The sequence below is a fragment of the Prunus dulcis genome, chromosome 8 (genome assembly GCF_902201215.1).
Source record: "Prunus dulcis chromosome 8, ALMONDv2, whole genome shotgun sequence".
Lineage (NCBI taxonomy): Eukaryota > Viridiplantae > Streptophyta > Magnoliopsida > Rosales > Rosaceae > Prunus > Prunus dulcis.
Genome location: NC_047657.1, coordinates 13,855,029 through 13,872,905, shown reverse-complemented (window position 1 = coordinate 13,872,905; position 17,877 = coordinate 13,855,029). Strand labels below are relative to the sequence as shown.

Sequence of the window (17,877 nt, the reverse complement as noted above, 5' to 3'; positions counted from 1 at the left end):
TTCCTAAAAATTTTCCTGGGCTACAGCCCACTGCAGCCTTTGCAGTGGTTCTGCCAGTGTGCACAACCAAAATCACAACTTCTTCTGTTTTTTCTTTTTTTCCAGGTTGTGCAGAATCTCTGAGAACCCAAGTGCTTCAATTATCAGTCAATAATTTAAGGGCCACTTTCATTTTCATAAAGATGTAATGAATGCAGTCTAGATGATCTCCCTTTTCAATTGTAGTCCACTCTCATCAAGTAAGTAGTTCCCACTATCAAAAATGGAATTATATGAAAAAACATTCCATGTACCTGCCTTATAGGTAATAGTTTTTTTCTTGTGTTTTTTTAAGCAATTGTTTTATGGAGTTTTCTATATATATACTTGCCTACTAGCTAGGTAATAGTTTTTTTCTTCGGTTTTTCAAAGCAATTTTTATGGAGTTTTATCTCAATATATTCAAGTGCGAGTATACCTATTGTGGATGTGTGAGTTTCTTTCTTCTATTTCTGTAACATTTTAGATATGTACTTTTTACTTTAATTATGAGTTTAAAGATCCATACTAAAGGCATTATATGAGTTCAATTACCTAGACTAGAGGCAATTTATGGGTATAAATATGTGCACAAGAGTTAGCTTTTGGGTTTAATTACCTAGACTAGAGGTAACTTATGGATTTAATTACTTGGACAAGAGGTAATTTGAGTTTGTTTGAGAGTGATTCTGGACCGGCCAAAATTACTTCTGGGAAGAAATATCTCCCATGTGCTTCTCTATAAAATTACTTTTAGGTTGTAAAGTTGTGGCCTTGTAATGTGGGTTCAAGCAAATAATACCAATTTTTTATCCCAAAAAAATAAAATGAAAAAGAAGTATCTCAAGTTTAAAATCAGATTGAATCTTACTTTGATATTCATTGGTGGTTCATGCCCAACCTCATTGCCTACACCAGTTTAGATATAAGAAGACTTGTTTATAAATAAATAAAGAGTAAATAAAAATGTAGTAATATTAAGGTCCGTTTGATAAATATTTCAAAATTTCAAAATTTAATAAATAGATTTGTAATTAAATTGAAATTAAATATGATAATAAATTTTCTAAGAGTTAATAAAGTACTGCTATTTTCACCTACCTGTCCTATTTTCTCACCCATTTTATCTTTTCACCCACAACATAAATTTTAAAAAATACAATCTTATTTTTTCACCCACCATTATTCCTAAAATACCCTGCCCTATTTCAGTGTTTTCTGAATACACAGAATGCAGCCTGGCTACGCCAGCTCTCTCTCTTTTTTAACCGAGAAAACCACCATGAACAACACCCATCTCCTACGACTCAGAAAAAATTAGGACCAACTCTGATCAAAACCAACACGAACTCTTTTCACTTTCTCTTTCCACATCATCACAATTCTTTGGTGGAATAGCATATTTGACATGCATGCAGATTGAGAACTTTTTATCCCTCTATTTCATTGCTTTGTTTTTGCCTCTCCAAAATTTCTGTCTTCAACCTTCATAGAGACCCCAACCCTTGCCGAAAAAGACCAGAAAATTTATCAGAGAATTGAGAGGCACTATAGATCTAGAGATTGCGACCAACAAAACTCACTACCAAATTAATCGGTGCAAGTTGGATATCACTGTGCAGCTTTGATAATGATTAAAAAAAAAAAAAAAAGAAGAAAAGAAAAAGGTTTCCTATGAGACCTGAGTTGTTTAGACGGATAAAGTGAAGAGAGAGAAGATGAGACTTTCTTAATTTGTTTGGTTCTATTTTATTTTTTTATTATTAATTATTGAAACTTGAAAAAATTTTGTTGGCCGGTTTTGCAGAGGGGAAAAATGTACGCTTTCTTCTTTAACTTTTTCTTCTTCTTTTTACCAAACCCTAGAATAGATGGGATATGTTAGTTGAGTTTTTTTTCTTAAGTCCTTAGAAGTCATTTTATAAATGGATAAATTGTCTTTAAAATTTTGAAGATAAGGTGGGTGAGAAAATAGGACAAGGGAGTAAAAATAACAGCACTCAATCAATAACTTACCGGTTTTTACAAATCCATAATTCATAAGGGTATAATTGGAACAACAAAATAATTAAAAAATAAATAGAATAAACATCAATAAATAAATAAAAAAGGCATGTAATCTTATGTGGCGCAAAAGTCAAAGGACTTATATCAACAACTTTTGCGTGAATTCCACTTAAAATCTCTCTTATCAGAATTGAACTTATACCAAATTTTCTAATATTTTAACTCCCATACTGGTCTGACTTTATTTGTATTTCTTTTTACAGAAATCTTACATACACTAGTTGAAGAATTTGAATGGGACAAAATCCAGATGAAAAATACAATTCCCAAAATATAAAAACATTTTTCAAATTTATTTTATGACACGAAAGCTATTATTACTAGGCTAAACAAACACAAAATGGATAATTGAATGAAGAAGGTCTCCTTGCTTGCTGATGATCAAGAGGTGTCACCTAATGTTCAGACTATCCAGTCACGTCATGGCTGAAGAAAAAAGACAAATTCCTTAAATTAGAGCACGCTTCCTAAATTCACAGTAGAGCCGTAAAGCATTCCTCTATATATATGTGATGAAATATGCCTAGCAGCAAGTATATCATCATCACCATGTTGCCACAAGCACTTCTTCTGGTGACCCTTTTGAACATTAACGTTGCATCAACGTCCAATATTGTCAAAACCCTACCCGGCTTTCGCGGTGACCTCCCCTTCAAGCTTGAAACTGGGTTGGTATCTTTGTTCTTATAACTATTTTTTTTTCTACTCTGTTAATTACTTTGCATTAATACAAAAGATGGCAATGAATTATATAATTTATGGGTTTAATTATATGAAGGTACGTGGGAGTGGGCAGCATGGATGATGTGCAGCTGTTTTATTACTTCTTTGAGTCTGAAGGGAGTCCAGAGTATGATCCTCTTGTGCTTTGGCTCACTGGAGGTCCAGGTTGCTCTGCCTTCTCTGGCCTTCTATATGAAAATTTAGGTACCTTATTATATTTTTCAGATGATATTATTCTATTTTAAAATTTTATGACATTGGTATCAGACCATCAGAAAATCTTTTAAAAGATAGGGAAGACCTTCAACACAAAAAAAAAAATATATATATATATATATATATATATATATATATATAGGTGTGCTCTGTTTTCTCTGTTTTTTGTTCTTTTTTTTCGGTTAGTCTGGGCGCCAAGGCACACAAGTAAACCTACAGAGCAACTAACCCAGCCCAAGAGCCTCAAAAAACAGGGGAGAGGACCCATCAAAAGCCGTACACCCCAAGTTATAAGCAAGCAAAAAGTTGATGAGTGTTTAGGTTTTCTAAGTATATTCTGTGTATTTTTTTACTGGGGTTAATTTTGATCAGGGTCTTAGATATCTGGGGTTTCGGAAATATTGCTGGTTCAAAAACATGGAAATATCAGGAAAATATTGATATCGATAAAAATAGGATAAAAACCACGGAAGTTGTGATAAGTACATGGAAATTTTTAATGAAACTTTAGAATAAGTTTATTTAGTCATTCATCTATTATTTTGCCACATAAAATTAGAAGTAAATGCAATGCATAGTGGGTTTTTTTTTTTTGGTTGAGAAATTCTATAATTGCATTCATAATTCAGCCAAAAAAGCCACTAGCCACAAAGGGTCAATACAAACTAGCCACAAAATGGCCATTACAATAACGGAGCGGTCTAATATCAAAATTAAGAAAATTAGGTATGTCTCCACTAATATTGCGAGCTAACAAATTCCTTGACTTAGAAAATCTAGAGTAATTAATGAAAGAAAATAAAACACATTCTAGTAATTTATTTATAATTTTTTACTACAATATTTTAGGCTTTCATGTTATTCACTGGACATGGTACATGTTCTTATATTTATTATTTATCAACAACTGAAAAATAATTAAATATATAAACCAACTTGATTTATCATGCTCAAAAAATAATAGTAAAGGTTGAAGATGAACTAATATTATATAGTGATCGAACTTTTAAGTTGTACTTTTCCCATTTTGTAGTTTAATAACTAGGACTATTTAATTCGTACTTTGTTGTAGGTCCACTATCCTTTGACTATGCACATTCCATTGGCAACAAACCAAAATTAAAATTGAATCCATATTCATGGACAAAGGTAGGTGTTTGTGTTTTTGTCTTTGTACTATGTGATCCTTAGCAACTATTCAGGTTCTTATAACATTGAGAAGAACAATGTCCTAAACTTTCAGGTTGCCAACATAATGTCCTAAACTTTCAGGTTGCCAACATAATATTTTTAGACGCACCGGTAGGCACAGGATTCTCATATGCAAAAAATTGGGAAGGATATAGCAATCTCAATGACACCTTGTCAGCTGCACAGACATATGAATTTCTTAGAAAGGTGAGAGGTTTAATTCTAGTGATTAAGAATTCCTTCGAAAATCGACATGATTGGCTTGTTGAATATAAAACACTTTTCTTCCATATCTAGCTAGTTATGTTGTTGTTTTCACTGTTGTGGGTGCAGTGGCTTATGGATCATCCCAAGTTCTACAATAATCCACTTTATATCACTGGAGATTCTTATTCAGGCATAATTGTTCCGATGGTCGTTCAGGAAATATCGGATGGTAAGTTGGTAACCCTCTTAAGTTTTACCTTTTGTCAGTTTCAGCTACCAAGAATTGAGAAAAGTGTCAAATCCTGAAACCTTTGATTCAGTCTCACATGAAAATAATATTGAACATTTCATTCATCACCTCTTCATGCTCAATATATATCAGATGGACAAATAAGGCAAAAACAGTTTCATGAGGTATTGATTTTAATTTATTTTTATATTTGTGTAGGTAATCAAGATGAACATGTGCCACCAATGAATCTCAAAGTACATTTTCTGCCATTATAATTTGAATGATTTCTATTGTGTTGTAGTTCATAAATTCCTCATCATATGAATGTAGGCCTTAAAAGTTAAAAGTATATTGGCTGCAGGGATATGTGCTCGGCAATCCAGTGACAGATAAAAAAAAAAGATTATAATTACAAAGTGTTATTTGCTTACCTAAAAGCACTTATATCAGATGAACTATACCAGGTGACTACGCACTTGCATACTCACTTCATTTCTTGCTAAAAGACTGTCTTTCTTAAATCTGGTTGTGATTTTTATATTTTGCAAGTCAATGAAAAAAAACTGCAAGGGAGAGTATATCAATGTGGATCTAAACAACACGTTATGTGTGGAGGATCTTGAACTTTACAACGAGGTGAGTGAAAATAAAGCAGAATCTTTTGTTTCTGCATCTACTTGTCACTTTTAAGTAATGTAGGATAAAAATACTGACTTCACAATTGGATCGGCAGTGTATCGAAGACATACAGAGTGGACAGATATTGGAACCTTCATGTACTTTAGTAGCATTGCCAAAATCAGCAGGGTCAAAGTGGAATGTAAACTATTTTAGCGATAAAGACTCCGTAAATCTCCTCCTTTCCTTTCCTGAACTTACTAGGCCATGGTGTCGGGTAAGTCTCTCTGCACACGCACAATGCATAGGACATAGCAGTAACTTATCTGTAGGTTGTGGGTTACTCATTAGTGTTTGTTGTACTAAATGTAAACTTTGAGTCAACATATATCTGCCTTATTTTAATGCAGAGTTACAATTATCTCTTCTCTTATATTTGGGCAAATGACAAAACTGTCCAAGATGCTCTTCATATTCAGGAGGTAATTAATGAGTTCCTTCCAAATATATTCTTCAAGTTTTCATGACATATCACAGTAATTTAATTTTGCTGTCTTAAATGAAAATCAGGGAAGCATTAAGGAATGGTTGAGATGCAATCAGACCTTACAAGATTCATATATATCTGATGTTTCCTCCAGTCTTGTCTATCATGAGAATCTCATAAAACAAGGCTATAGAGTTCTGATTTACAGGTACTATTTGTCTATAATTCTCTCCAGTTTTCTTTGGATAAAGACACCTATTTATTATAAATGATTGAACCTATGTATGTAAGTGCTAATCTTGCTGCATCACAATCTAATTATTCTCAAATTATCATTTCTTCTGAACACAACGCTTGTCGATTAACAGCGGTGATCATGACATGGTAATTCCATATGTGGCTACTATGGCTTGGATAGAATCTCTGAACTTGACTGTTGACAGTCGTTGGAAGCCATGGTTCGTCGACGGACAGGTTGCAGGGTTGATATCTATCTCAGCTTTTTTCTCACTTTTTTATTTTTTTCCATGTCCTTAATCTCTCTTCTGTTTAAGTTGATTTTAGTCTCAAAATCAGATTACAACTCGCATAGTTATGCCGCCTTCTTTTTTTGCCCTTTAGATACAGAGTGCAGTACTCAGATAAAAAGTACCGGTTGACATATACAACTATAAAGGCAAGAAGCCAAGACCCATCATGAACTTGAATTATTCCAACACTGCAATTTGCTTGAGCAAAAGTCAAGACTAAATTTTCTGATTTTTCAGGGAGCAGGCCACACAGCTCCAGAGTACAAGCCTGAAGAATGCCATGCTATGATTAGTCGGTGGTTCGCATACTACCCTCTGTAGTCAGAATTTCTATTGCTGTTATCCCAAAATTAATAAGTCAATTGGTTCGCATACTACCCTTTCGTCTGTGTCTGTTTGAGTCAATTCTTCCAAGACTGACATGAAATCATGAATCAAATATCAGTTTGAGTCAATTCATTGTTAATGTGTTACAGTGTTGGGTAGTAAATAAACCAAAAACCATGCAAAAATCATCATCTGGATGATGATCCTTTGTGAATCTTATACCCTTTGAACAACAATCAGAGAGAGTTGCAGAGAAGACTAAGTTGACTAATTGGTGGCTGACCATTAGTTGGATCCAAAAAATGGCTCAATTTCCGCTTATCACTAAAAGGCAGAAAACTTGTTATTCCTGTTAATAACGCTACGGTTGGCGTGATAACACTTCCACATAGTACAGCATTATACCGGAAATTGCAAGTCTTTCTCCCGCCCATCCCACAACTAAACTAAAAAATTGTATTGGGGTCCCACCTTATCCACAGGAAGAATTTCTCCAAACAATTGATCAACACGCCCACTTGTTTTCACATGCACCGATCTCTTAGCTTGTGATCACTTCCCGCCGTAACAATCAATCTCCTTCAAAAGCCAGAAGAAAAATACAATTCCCAAAATATAAAATATATTCAATTTTATTTTATTTTATTTATGATAGGAAAACATATTCATATTATTACTAGGCTAAACAAATAAAAAAAAGTAATGCTATGCTTACCATATAATTATACCACATTTTTAATACCATCTCACGTGGCAGTTGAGGTGGACATCCAATTCATTAAAATTATATATATTTTTTTAAAGATATGAGTTTCTTATAATTTTCATTAATTAAAAAAATTTAAAAACTTAACCCTGGATACTTTTCAGTTTTCACGTTACCTGTTGGCCTCCCCAAATTCCCTCTCTTCCTCTTCCTCTGCCGTCGATCCGCCACCGCTCCACTCCCTCCACCTTTAATTTTTGGTTAGTCCACCTTTGAGATGATGTCTACAGTCTATGATCAATGGTAGTTGAGGGGTCATAACACTGCTCCTTGCATCACCAGCTCCGACTACCTCCATAACCTCTCATAGAAGGACCATTATACCGCGATGATGTTGATCATGATATGGGTCCTGATCAAGCGGATTTGCAGTTGTTATTACATGTGTACTGACCAAAAAGCCAAGGAGGAGGGAGTCTTGCGGCGGTGAAGAGGCGATGGGGAGGAGAGGAAGTAGGGAGAGATCGAATTGGGGGAGGTAGACAGACAACGTGAAATCTGAGAAGAATCTCTAATCCAGTAGGGTTAGGTTTTTTTAATTAAAGAAAAGAATAAGAAATTGATATGTCAAAAAAGACATATTCAATTATAGCACGCTTCCTAAATTCACAGTAGAGCCATAAAGCCTTCCTCTCTATATATGTGATGAAATATGCCTAGCAGCAAGTCTATCATCATCACCATGTTGCCACAAGCACTTCTTCTGGTGACCCTTCTGAACATTAATGTTGCATCAACGTCCAATATCATCAAAACCCTACCCGGCTTTCGCGGTGACCTCCCCTTCAAGCTTGAAACTGGGTTGGTATCTTTGTTCTTATAACTATTTTTTTTTCTACTCTGTTAATTACTTTGCATTAATACAAAAGATGGCAATGAATTATATAATTTATGGGTTTAATTATATGAAGGTACGTGGGAGTGGGCAGCATGGATGATGTGCAGCTGTTTTATTACTTCTTTGAGTCTGAAGGGAGTCCAGAGTATGATCCTCTCGTGCTTTGGCTCAATGGAGGTCCTGGTTGTTCTGCCTTCTCTGGCCTTGTATATGAAAATTTAGGTACGTACCTTGTTATATTTTTCAGACTCTGCATTTTTCAGATGATATTATTATATTTTGAAATTTTATGAAATTTTATAATCAGAAAATCTTTTTAAAAGAAAGGGAAGGCTCTGTTTTCTCTGTTTTTTTTTTGTTCTTTATTGGGTTAGGCAGGGCGCCAAAGCACATAAGTAAACCTACTGAGCAACTAACCGAACCCAAGAGCCTCAAAACGCATCAAAAGCCATACAAAGTTGATTAGTGTTAGCTTTCTAAGTATATTCTGTGTATTTTTCACTAAGACACAGAATATAATTGTAACTCTGCAAATTAAAGTTCCAACTATTTAACACATACTTTGTTGTAGGTCCACTATCCTTTGACTATGCACATTCCATTGGCAACAAACCAAAATTAAAATTGAATCCATATTCATGGACAAAGGTAGGTTTTCGTGTTTGTGTCTTTGTATGTGATCTTTAGAAACTATTCAGGTTCGTATGACATTGAGAAGAACAATATCCCAAACTTTCAGGTTGCCAACATAATATTTTTAGACGCACCAGTGGGCACAGGGTTCTCCTATGCAAAAAATTGGGAAGGATATAGCAATCTCAATGACACATTGTCAGCTGCACAAACATATGAATTTCTTAGAAAGGTGAGATGATGCGCTTGCCTAAGAGGTTTCTGCATAAGGTCTAGTTCATGTGATCATCTTTCAAGTGATTAAGAATGGCTTTTTTTAATCAAAATTGACATGATTGGTTGTTGGAAATGAACATTATGTTATTGCATCTAGTTTAGCTACATCTTTGTTTTCACTATTGTGGGTGCAGTGGCTTATGGATCATCCCAAGTTCTACAATAATCCACTTTATATTACTGGAGATTCTTATTCAGGCATAATTGTTCCGATGGTTTTTCAGGAAATATCGGATGGTAAGTTGGTAACCCTCTTAAGTTTTACCTTTTGTCAGTTTCAGCTACCAAGAATTGAGAAAAGTGTCAAATCCTGAAACCTTTGATTCAGTCTCACATGAAAATAATATTGAACATTTCATTCATCACCTCTTCATGCTCAATATATATCAGATGGACAAATAAGGCAAAAACAGTTTCATGAGGTATTGATTTTAATTTATTTTTATATTTGTGTAGGTAATCAAGATGAACATGTGCCACCAATGAATCTCAAAGTACATTTTCTGCCATTATAATTTGAATGATTTCTATTGTGTTGTAGTTCATAAATTCCTCATCATATGAATGTAGGCCTTAAAAGTTAAAAGTATATTGGCTGCAGGGATATGTGCTCGGCAATCCAGTGACAGATAAAAAAAAAAGATTATAATTACAAAGTGTTATTTGCTTACCTAAAAGCACTTATATCAGATGAACTATACCAGGTGAAATACGCACTGGTTTTTTTTTATGTACCCAGTGCTCTTGCATACTCACTTCATTTCTTGCTAAAAGACTCTCTTTCTTAAATCTGGTTGTGATTTTTATATTTTACAAGTCAATGAAAAAAAACTGCAAGGGAGAGTATATCAATGTGGATCTAAACAACACGTTATGTGTGGAGGATCTTGAACTTTACAACGAGGTGAGTGGAAATAAAACAAAATCTTTGGTTTCTGCAACTACTTGTCACTTTTAAGTAATGTAGGATAAAAATACTGACTTCACAATTGGATTGGCAGTGTGTCGAAGGCATACACAGTGCACATATATTGGAACCTTCATGTACTACAATAGAGTCGCCAAAATCAGCACGATCAAAGTGGAACGGAAACTATTTCAGCAATAAGGACTCTGTAAATCTCCTCCTTTCTTTTCTTCAACTTCGTAGGCCATGGTGTCGGGTAAGTCTCTCTGCTGCATGCGCACTTGCACACATACACAATGCACACTAGAGTCACTTATCTGTAGGTTGTGGCTTACTCATTTTTGTTTGTTATACTAAATGTAAACTTGAGTCAGCTTATCTTCCTTGTTTTAATGCAGAGTTACAATTATCTCTACTCTTCCATTTGGGAAAATGACAAAACTGTCCAAGATGCTCTTCATATTCAGGAGGTAATTAATTAGTTCATTCTAAATATATTCTTCCGGTTTTCATGATATATCACAGTACTTTAATTTTGCTGATCTTAAATGACAATCAGGGAAGCATTAGGGAATGGGAGAGATGCAATAAGACCTTACAAGAATTATATATATCTGATGTTTCCTCTAGTCTTGTCTATCATGAGAACCTCATAAAACAAGGCTATAGAGTTTTGGTTTACAGGTATTATATTTTGTAGAATATGCATGCTGATAACTCTTTCCAATTTTCTTTTGTTTTAGTCAAAGCAGAAAGTCCATTTGGAGTTCTAATAAATTCAAGTACATGAATTCAAACATAGGCTTAGCTTTCTGTTAATAGAATCTCACACAATCTATTCATTCTCACATTACCATTTCTTCTGAACACAAAGCTTGTATATTCACAGTGGTGATCATGACATGGATATTCCATATGTGGCTACTATGGCTTGGATAGAATCTCTGAACTTGACTGTTGACAGTCCTTGGAAGCCTTGGTTTGTCGATGGACAGGTTGCAGGGTTTGTATCTATCTCATCTTCTTTCTTACTTTGTGTTGAGTAGTCAGAAAATCAGATTACAATTATCTCATAGTTATGCCTTCTTTTCTTCTTCTGTTTTTTGGCCTTTAGATACAGAGTGCAGTACACATACAAAAAGTACCAGTTGACATATGCAACTATAAAGGCAAGAAGCTTAAGAATGAACTTAAATATTTTCCATACTAAAATTTGCTTCAGCAAAAGCTGACTAAATTTTTTGATTTTTCAGGGAGCGGGTCACACAGCTCCTGAGTACAAACCTGAAGAATGTCATGCTATGATTAGTCGTTGGTTCGCATACTACCCTCTGTAGTCAAAATTAATAAGTCAATTGGTTCACACCATTATTCAAAGAATGACATGAAATCATAAATCAAATATCAGTTTTATGTACTATAAACACACCATTATTTAATATATATTCATTGTTAATGTGTTATGTAGTAAACAAACCAAAAATCATGCAAAAAATCTTCATCTGGATAATCCTTTGTGAAGTCTTTGAGCATGAATCAAAGAGAGGAGCAGAGAAGAGGAAGTAGGTTGACTAATGGGTGTCTGACCATTAGTTGGACTTGGATCCAAAAATATTGTGGCTGACAAGTAGTTCAATTTTGTGACATGCAAGCAATGCGGATGCCACAACAACAAAAAACAAAAAAACAAAAAAACAAAAACAAAAACAAAAAAACAAAAGTTGTGGTCTGACAAAAACTTGGATTTTCTGCCTCCACGGAATGTTGAACAGAGAGCAAGCACCATACCTCGTTCTGATTAAGTCCTCTGCTGAACCAAAATCACTTCTTCTTCTTCTGTGTGTTTTTTTTCCTGTTGAAATTTAGAATATCTAAGAACCCAGGTGCGTCAATTATCAGTCCATATTTTAACTTAAAGACACAAGTTGAAAATCACACTTTCTTTGTCTCTCATTTTAAACAAATCTTACATACACAAGTTGAAGAATTTGAAAGGGACAGAAGCCGGAAGAAAAATACAATTCCCAAAATATCAAAATATATTCAAATTTTTTTGGCTGATGATCACGAGGATTCACCTACTGTTCAGACTATCCAATCACTTCATAGCTCAAGAAAAAAACAAAATTCATTATATTATAGCACGTTCCATAACTTCACAGGAGCCATCCTCCACATATACGTATGTCATGAGATAAGCGTAGCAGCAAGTACATCATCACCACCATGTTGCCACAAGCACTTCTTCTGGTGACCCTTTTGAACATTAATGTTGCATCATCATCATCCAATATCATCAAAACCCTTCCCGGCTTTCGCGGTGACCTCCCCTTTAAACTTGAAACTGGGTTAGTATTTTTGTTCTTATAACAATTGTTTTCTACTCTGTTAAGTACTTTACATTAATACAAAAGATGACCATGAATTATATATTTTAAATGGTTTAATTATATAAAGGTACGTGGGAGTGGGCAGCATGGATGATGTACAGCTGTTCTATTACTTCTTTGAGTCTGAAGGGAGTCCAGAGTATGATCCTCTTGTGCTTTGGCTCACTGGAGGTCCTGGTTGTTCTGCCTTCTCTGGCCTTGTATATGAAAATTTAGGTACCTAATTATATTTTCCACTCTCTGCATCTTTCAGAGGATATTATTCTATTTTGAATTTTTATGACTTTGGTGACAGACCACCAGAAAATCCCAATATAAATGAAAAATAAAAAGAAATTAAAGGTGTGTCAAGTTGATGAGACTTGCAGTGTGAAGAAAGATAAAAAGTGTGTGCTCTGTTTTTTTTTCCTTCTTCTTTTTTGGGTAATCTGGGTTCAAAGCAGAAACTACAGAGCAACTAGCCTGGCCCAAGAGCCTCAAAACAGAGGAAGGTCCCCATCAAAAGCAGTACATCCCAATTTAAAATCAACCCAAATTTTATTGATGAAGGGTTTGTTTTTTAGTATATTGTGTGTATTTCACTAATATTATTGTTTTTATAATTCTATAGTTTTTAATCCGCGTTAGTTGTAATCTGGCACAGATATTGTGTTCAACTTTTAATTAGTAAAATTAGCCTCAGTATTTAATCCATACTTTGTTGTAGGTCCATTATCCTTTGACTCTGCACATTCCATCGGCAACAAACCAAAACTAAAGTTGAATCCATATTCATGGACAAAGGTGGGAGGCTTCAACTGCCTTATAGGTGTACTTGTTTAAGTGGAAACCTTCAAGTTATTGAGGTTCTTATGATATTGAGAAGAACGATAAAAAAAACTTTCAGGTTGCCAACATAATATTTTTGGATGCACCTGTGGGCACAGGATTCTCATATACAAAAAATTGGGAACGATATGCCAATCTCAATGACACAATATCAGCTGCACAAACATATGAATTTCTTAGAAAGGTGAGAGGATGCACTTGCCTATGAGGTTTCGGCATAAGGTCTAGTTCATGTGATCATCTTTCAAGTGATTAAGAATGGTTTTTTTCAAAAATTGACATGATTGGCTGTTGGAAATTAACATTATTTTCCTGCGTCTAGTTTAGCTACATCTTTGTTTTCACTGTTGTGGTGCAGTGGCTTATGGATCATCCCAAGTTCTACAATAATCCACTTTATATTGCCGGAGATTCTTATTCAGGCATAATTGTTCCTATGGTCGTTCAGGAAATATCAGATGGTAAGTTGGTAACCCTTTTAAATTTGGCCTTTTCTCAGCTTCAGCTACCAGGAATTGAGAAGTGTCAATCGTGCAACCTTTAATTCAGCCTCACATGCAAATAGTTAGTTTCTTAGTTGTGTGGATCATGAGGTATTGATTTGAGGTTCTTTTTATTTTGCTTATTTACTTTTATGTAGGTAATCAAGATGAACATGCGCCACCAATGAATCTCAAAGTACATTTTCTGCCATTACAATTTGAATGGTTTCTATTTTGTTGGTTAATTAATTGCAGATCATATGCGTGTGGACCTTAAAAGTAGGCAGACAATAATGTTCCATATATATTGGCTGCAGGGTTATGTGCTTGGCAATCCAGTGACAGATTCTGAGAAGGATGATAATTCTAGAGTTCTATTTGCTTACATGAAAGCACTTATATCAGAGGAACTATACCAGGTGAAAATACACACTGATTTTGTCGCTTCTTGTCAGTTTCATGTTGAGATTAGATTCTGGCTCTTCAAATCATTCTGAACTATTCTGACTAAATCTTTACCTCAAGTTATATGTGATCTTGCATAGTCACTTTATTTCTTGCTAAAAGATTGTCTTTCTTAAATGTGGTTGTGATTTGTATATTTTGCAAGTCAATGAAAATAAACTGCAAGGGAGATTATATCAATGTGGATCTAAACAACACGTTATGTGTGGATGATCTTGAACTTTACAACGAGGTGAGTGGAAAGTAAACAAATTCTTTGGTTTCTACAACTACTTGTCACTATTAAGTAATGTACTATCAAAATACTGACTTCATATTTTGATTGGCAGTGTATCGAAGACGTAAATGATGTACAAATATTGGAACCTGTATGTACTGTCCATTCACCAAAACCAGCGCAGTCAAAGGGGTATGCAGATGATCGCACTAATAAAGACTCTGTAAATCTCCTCCTTTCTTTTCCTCAACTTCGTAGGCCATGGTGTCGGGTAAGTCTCTCTGCACACGCAGGCACACACACACATTGCATACTGTATAGCAGTAACTTATCTGTAGGCTGTAGCTTACTCATTTGTGTTTGTTGTACTAAATGTTAACTTTGAGTCAACATATCTGCCTTGTGTTAATGCAGAGTTACGCATATCTCCTCTCTTATATTTGGGCAAATGACAAAACTGTCCAAGAAGCTCTTCATATTCAGGAGGCAATTAATTAGTTCCTTCCAAAGATATCTTCAGGTTTTCATGACATATCACAGTACTTTAATTTTGCTCATCTTTTTTTTTTTTTTTTTTTTTCAGGATCAGGGAAGCATTAAGGAATGGGAGAGATGCAATAAGACCTTACAAGAATTCTATATATCTGATGTTTCCTCTAGTCTTGGCTATCATGAGAACCTCATAAAGCAAGGCTATAGAGTTTTGGTTTACAGGTATTATATTTTGTAGAATATGCATGCTGATAACTCTTTCCAATTTTCTTTTGTTTTATTTTTCACAAGTCCATGTGGAGTTCTAATTGGAGGGAAAAGTCAAGTACATGAATTCAAACATAGGCTTAGCCCTCTGTTAATAGAATCTCACACAATCTATTCATTCTCACATTACCATTTCTTCTGAACACAAAGCTTGTCTATTAACAGTGGTGATCATGACATGAATGTTCCATATGTGGGTACTATGGGTTGGATAGAATCTCTGAACTTGACTGTTGTCAGTCGTTGGAAGCCTTGGTTCGTCGACGGACAGGTTGCAGGGTTTGTATCTATCTCGTCTTCCTCGAGTTTAGTCAGAAAATCAGATTACAATTATCTCATAGTTATGCCTTCTTTTCTTCTTCTGTTTTTTGGCCTTTAGATACAGAGTGCAGTACACATACAAAAAGTACCAGTTGACATATGCAACTATAAAGGCAAGAAGCTTAAGAATGAACTTAAATATTTTCCGTAGTAAAATTTTCTTGAGCAAAAGCTAACTAAATTTTCTGATATTTCAGGGAGCGGGTCACACAGCTCCAGAGTACAAACCTGAAGAATGTTTTGCTATGATTAGTAGGTGGTTGGCATACTACCCTCTGTAGTCAGTAATTCAAATTACCAATCTACTGATAGATAATAAGTTGTTATGCTGAGTTATTCTTTTTCCAAAGCAAAGGTCATTAATTGATGCTGCTTTGGTAAACCCTTTCCTCTGTTTCTGTTTGTGTGCCATTATTTTTCTTCAGCTCAAGGGTGAGAGTTCTTCACATGGCATAAAAACCACTCGAAAACGGGACGAAGTTATTAGGTTTTGATTGGCCACGAATAGTACCAAGTAACCAGTTTTTGGCACCACAAACTCGTTTTTGCATTTAGGTGAGCAATTAGAACCACGATTGAACAACGATTGAGCAAAAGGTAGCGAATTCCTACCTTCTTATTTTATTATGTCTTTATAGTGTTGACAATATAGAATTCCACATTGGAAATTATAATAAGGTTTGAATAAGAATATATAAGACCTTAAACTAAAACCAAGGTGAACAGTACTGAAACAGGGTAATAAGCCTAAAGTCTAAGAAAGTAATTGAAATCAAAGAGAACAATAGAGAAACAAGACGTTGAAATGGATTGCCATTTTATGTGAGATAAAATTCAGGAAGGTTCGATTGCTACACGACATGTGATTTCGTCCTCTCATTGGCCGATATTCTTACCAAAGCATTGAGAAAAGAAGAATTTAACAATTTTGTTCACAAGTTGAGAGTTCTTGATATCTACTCTCCAACTTGAGGGAGAGTGTTAAGAAGTCTATTTGTATAATATCAATTCGTATCAATCTTGTTGTAATTAGGATTTTGTTTTCCTAGTTAGTTTCCTTGTACATGAATATACTCTTTTATTAAAATAGACTTCATTCATTTAATTGTTGTGGCATATGATATGGACATGCCACATCATATGGTATAGAAATATGGGATAAAAATGTGGTAAGTGTAGCATTACTCTTATTATAAATGAATAAACCTACCCGAGCATGAATTCTATTCCCATGGTCCATATATGTAAGTGCTAATCTCGGTGCATCACAATCTATTCATTCTCAAATTATCATTTCTTAACACAATGCTTGTCTATTAACAGTGGTGATCATGACATATGTGTGGCTACTATGGCTTGGATAAAATCTCTGAACTTGACCGTTGACAGTTGTCGGAAGCCATGGTTCTTCGACGGACAGGTTGCAGGGTTGATATCTATCTCAGCTTAGTTAGTTCTTACTTTTTATCTTTTCATCAAGTCGTTAATCTTTCTTCTGTTTAAGTTGAGTATAGTCAGAAAATCAGATTACAACTATCTCATACTTGTGCCTTTTTTGTTCGCTTTAGATACTCAGATAAAAAGAACCAGTTGACGTATATACAACTATAAAGCCAAGAAGCCAAGACCAATCATGAACTACTAAATTATTCCGCACTGCAATTTGCTTGACCGAAAGCTGAGACTAAATTTTCTGAACACACCAGACCTCATGTTGTTTGAGTCAATTCCTCTGTGTGCTATAAACACACCAGTAGTTAATATATATATATTCATCTGGATGATCCATTGTTAATGTGTTATGTAGTAAACAAACCAAAAAACATGCAAAAAAAAAAAATACACCATCTGGATGATCCTTTGTGAAGCCTTACCCTTTGAACAACAATCAAAGAGAGGAGCAGAGAAGACTAAGTAGTTTGACTAATGGGTGGCTGACCATTAGTTGGATCCAAAAATATTGTGGCTGACCATTAGTTGGATCCAAAAATATTGTGGCTGCAAGCAATGCGGATGCCAACAAAAACATAAATTGTGGTCCTAAAAAAACTCGGATTTTCTTGCTTCCACGGAACTTTGGTTCATAGAATCTTGAAACTTGCAATCCCATGTTTCTTTTCCCTTATTATCTTCTTAGCTTGCATTTCTTTCTTTGAAGTCAACCACGTCATACTGGTTGAGCTGAGATCAAGCACTTTACGTCTCTCTGGCAAAGCAATAAAATCGTTCTCATTAAGTCCTCTGTGCAATCACAATGAATTTTTCAACGGGTGGGCTAGCTAAACTTATTAACTAAATATCTATGATTTTTTTTTTTTATGTATTTATATAGTTTATATAGTTATTTTAGAAATAAAAGTATACATTAAAAATGTGATA

At 34.7% G+C, this 17,877-nt stretch overlaps 2 protein-coding genes and 1 pseudogene across 4 annotated transcripts; all 3 read left to right on the top strand.

Annotated features, from left to right (window-relative positions):
* Positions 1-2,567: 2,567 nt before the first annotated feature.
* Positions 2,568-6,748, top strand: LOC117637084 (serine carboxypeptidase-like 13). Its single transcript, XM_034371858.1, is given in 15 exon segments — positions 2,568-2,753; positions 2,864-3,012; positions 4,097-4,173; positions 4,297-4,422; positions 4,549-4,651; positions 4,871-4,908; positions 5,016-5,045; positions 5,047-5,118; positions 5,204-5,290; positions 5,388-5,549; positions 5,683-5,754; positions 5,843-5,967; positions 6,128-6,241; positions 6,381-6,435; positions 6,527-6,748. Coding segments are annotated over 15 exon segments (1,443 nt in total). The 5' UTR covers positions 2,568-2,604; the 3' UTR covers positions 6,611-6,748.
* Positions 6,749-7,992: 1,244 nt separating this feature from the next.
* LOC117637085 lies at positions 7,993-11,499 on the top strand (annotated as a pseudogene).
* Positions 11,500-12,082: 583 nt separating this feature from the next.
* On the top strand, positions 12,083-15,928 carry LOC117637087 (serine carboxypeptidase-like 2). 3 transcript variants are annotated; one of them, XM_034371859.1, is made up of 14 exons: positions 12,085-12,384; positions 12,494-12,642; positions 13,133-13,209; positions 13,313-13,438; positions 13,613-13,715; positions 13,895-13,932; positions 14,054-14,155; positions 14,347-14,433; positions 14,531-14,689; positions 14,833-14,904; positions 15,002-15,132; positions 15,343-15,456; positions 15,557-15,611; positions 15,696-15,928. In XM_034371859.1, exons 1-14 carry the CDS (start codon positions 12,263-12,265, stop codon positions 15,777-15,779), a joined length of 1,419 nt encoding a protein of 472 aa, XP_034227750.1. In that variant the 5' UTR covers positions 12,085-12,262; the 3' UTR covers positions 15,780-15,928. The 3 variants fall into 3 exon arrangements, with proteins under 3 accessions (XP_034227752.1, XP_034227750.1, XP_034227751.1); XM_034371861.1 differs by lacking the exon at positions 12,494-12,642 and having other exon boundaries at positions 12,083-12,384; XM_034371860.1 differs by lacking the exons at positions 12,085-12,384; positions 12,494-12,642 and adding an exon at positions 12,849-12,976.
* Positions 15,929-17,877: the final 1,949 nt, after the last annotated feature.

What these genes read in the sequence shown, in the direction of transcription:
- LOC117637087 (XM_034371859.1), top strand. Translation starts at nt 12,263, where the DNA reads ATGTTGCCACAAGCACTTCTTCTGGTGACCCTTTTGAACATTAATGTT. An exon ending in CGTTCAGGAAATATCAGATG is followed by an intron (nt 13,716 to 13,894) that starts GTAAGTTGGTAA and finishes ACTTTTATGTAG; the next exon opens with GTAATCAAGATGAACATGCG. An exon ending in TTCGTAGGCCATGGTGTCGG is followed by an intron (nt 14,690 to 14,832) that starts GTAAGTCTCTCT and finishes GTGTTAATGCAG; the next exon opens with AGTTACGCATATCTCCTCTC.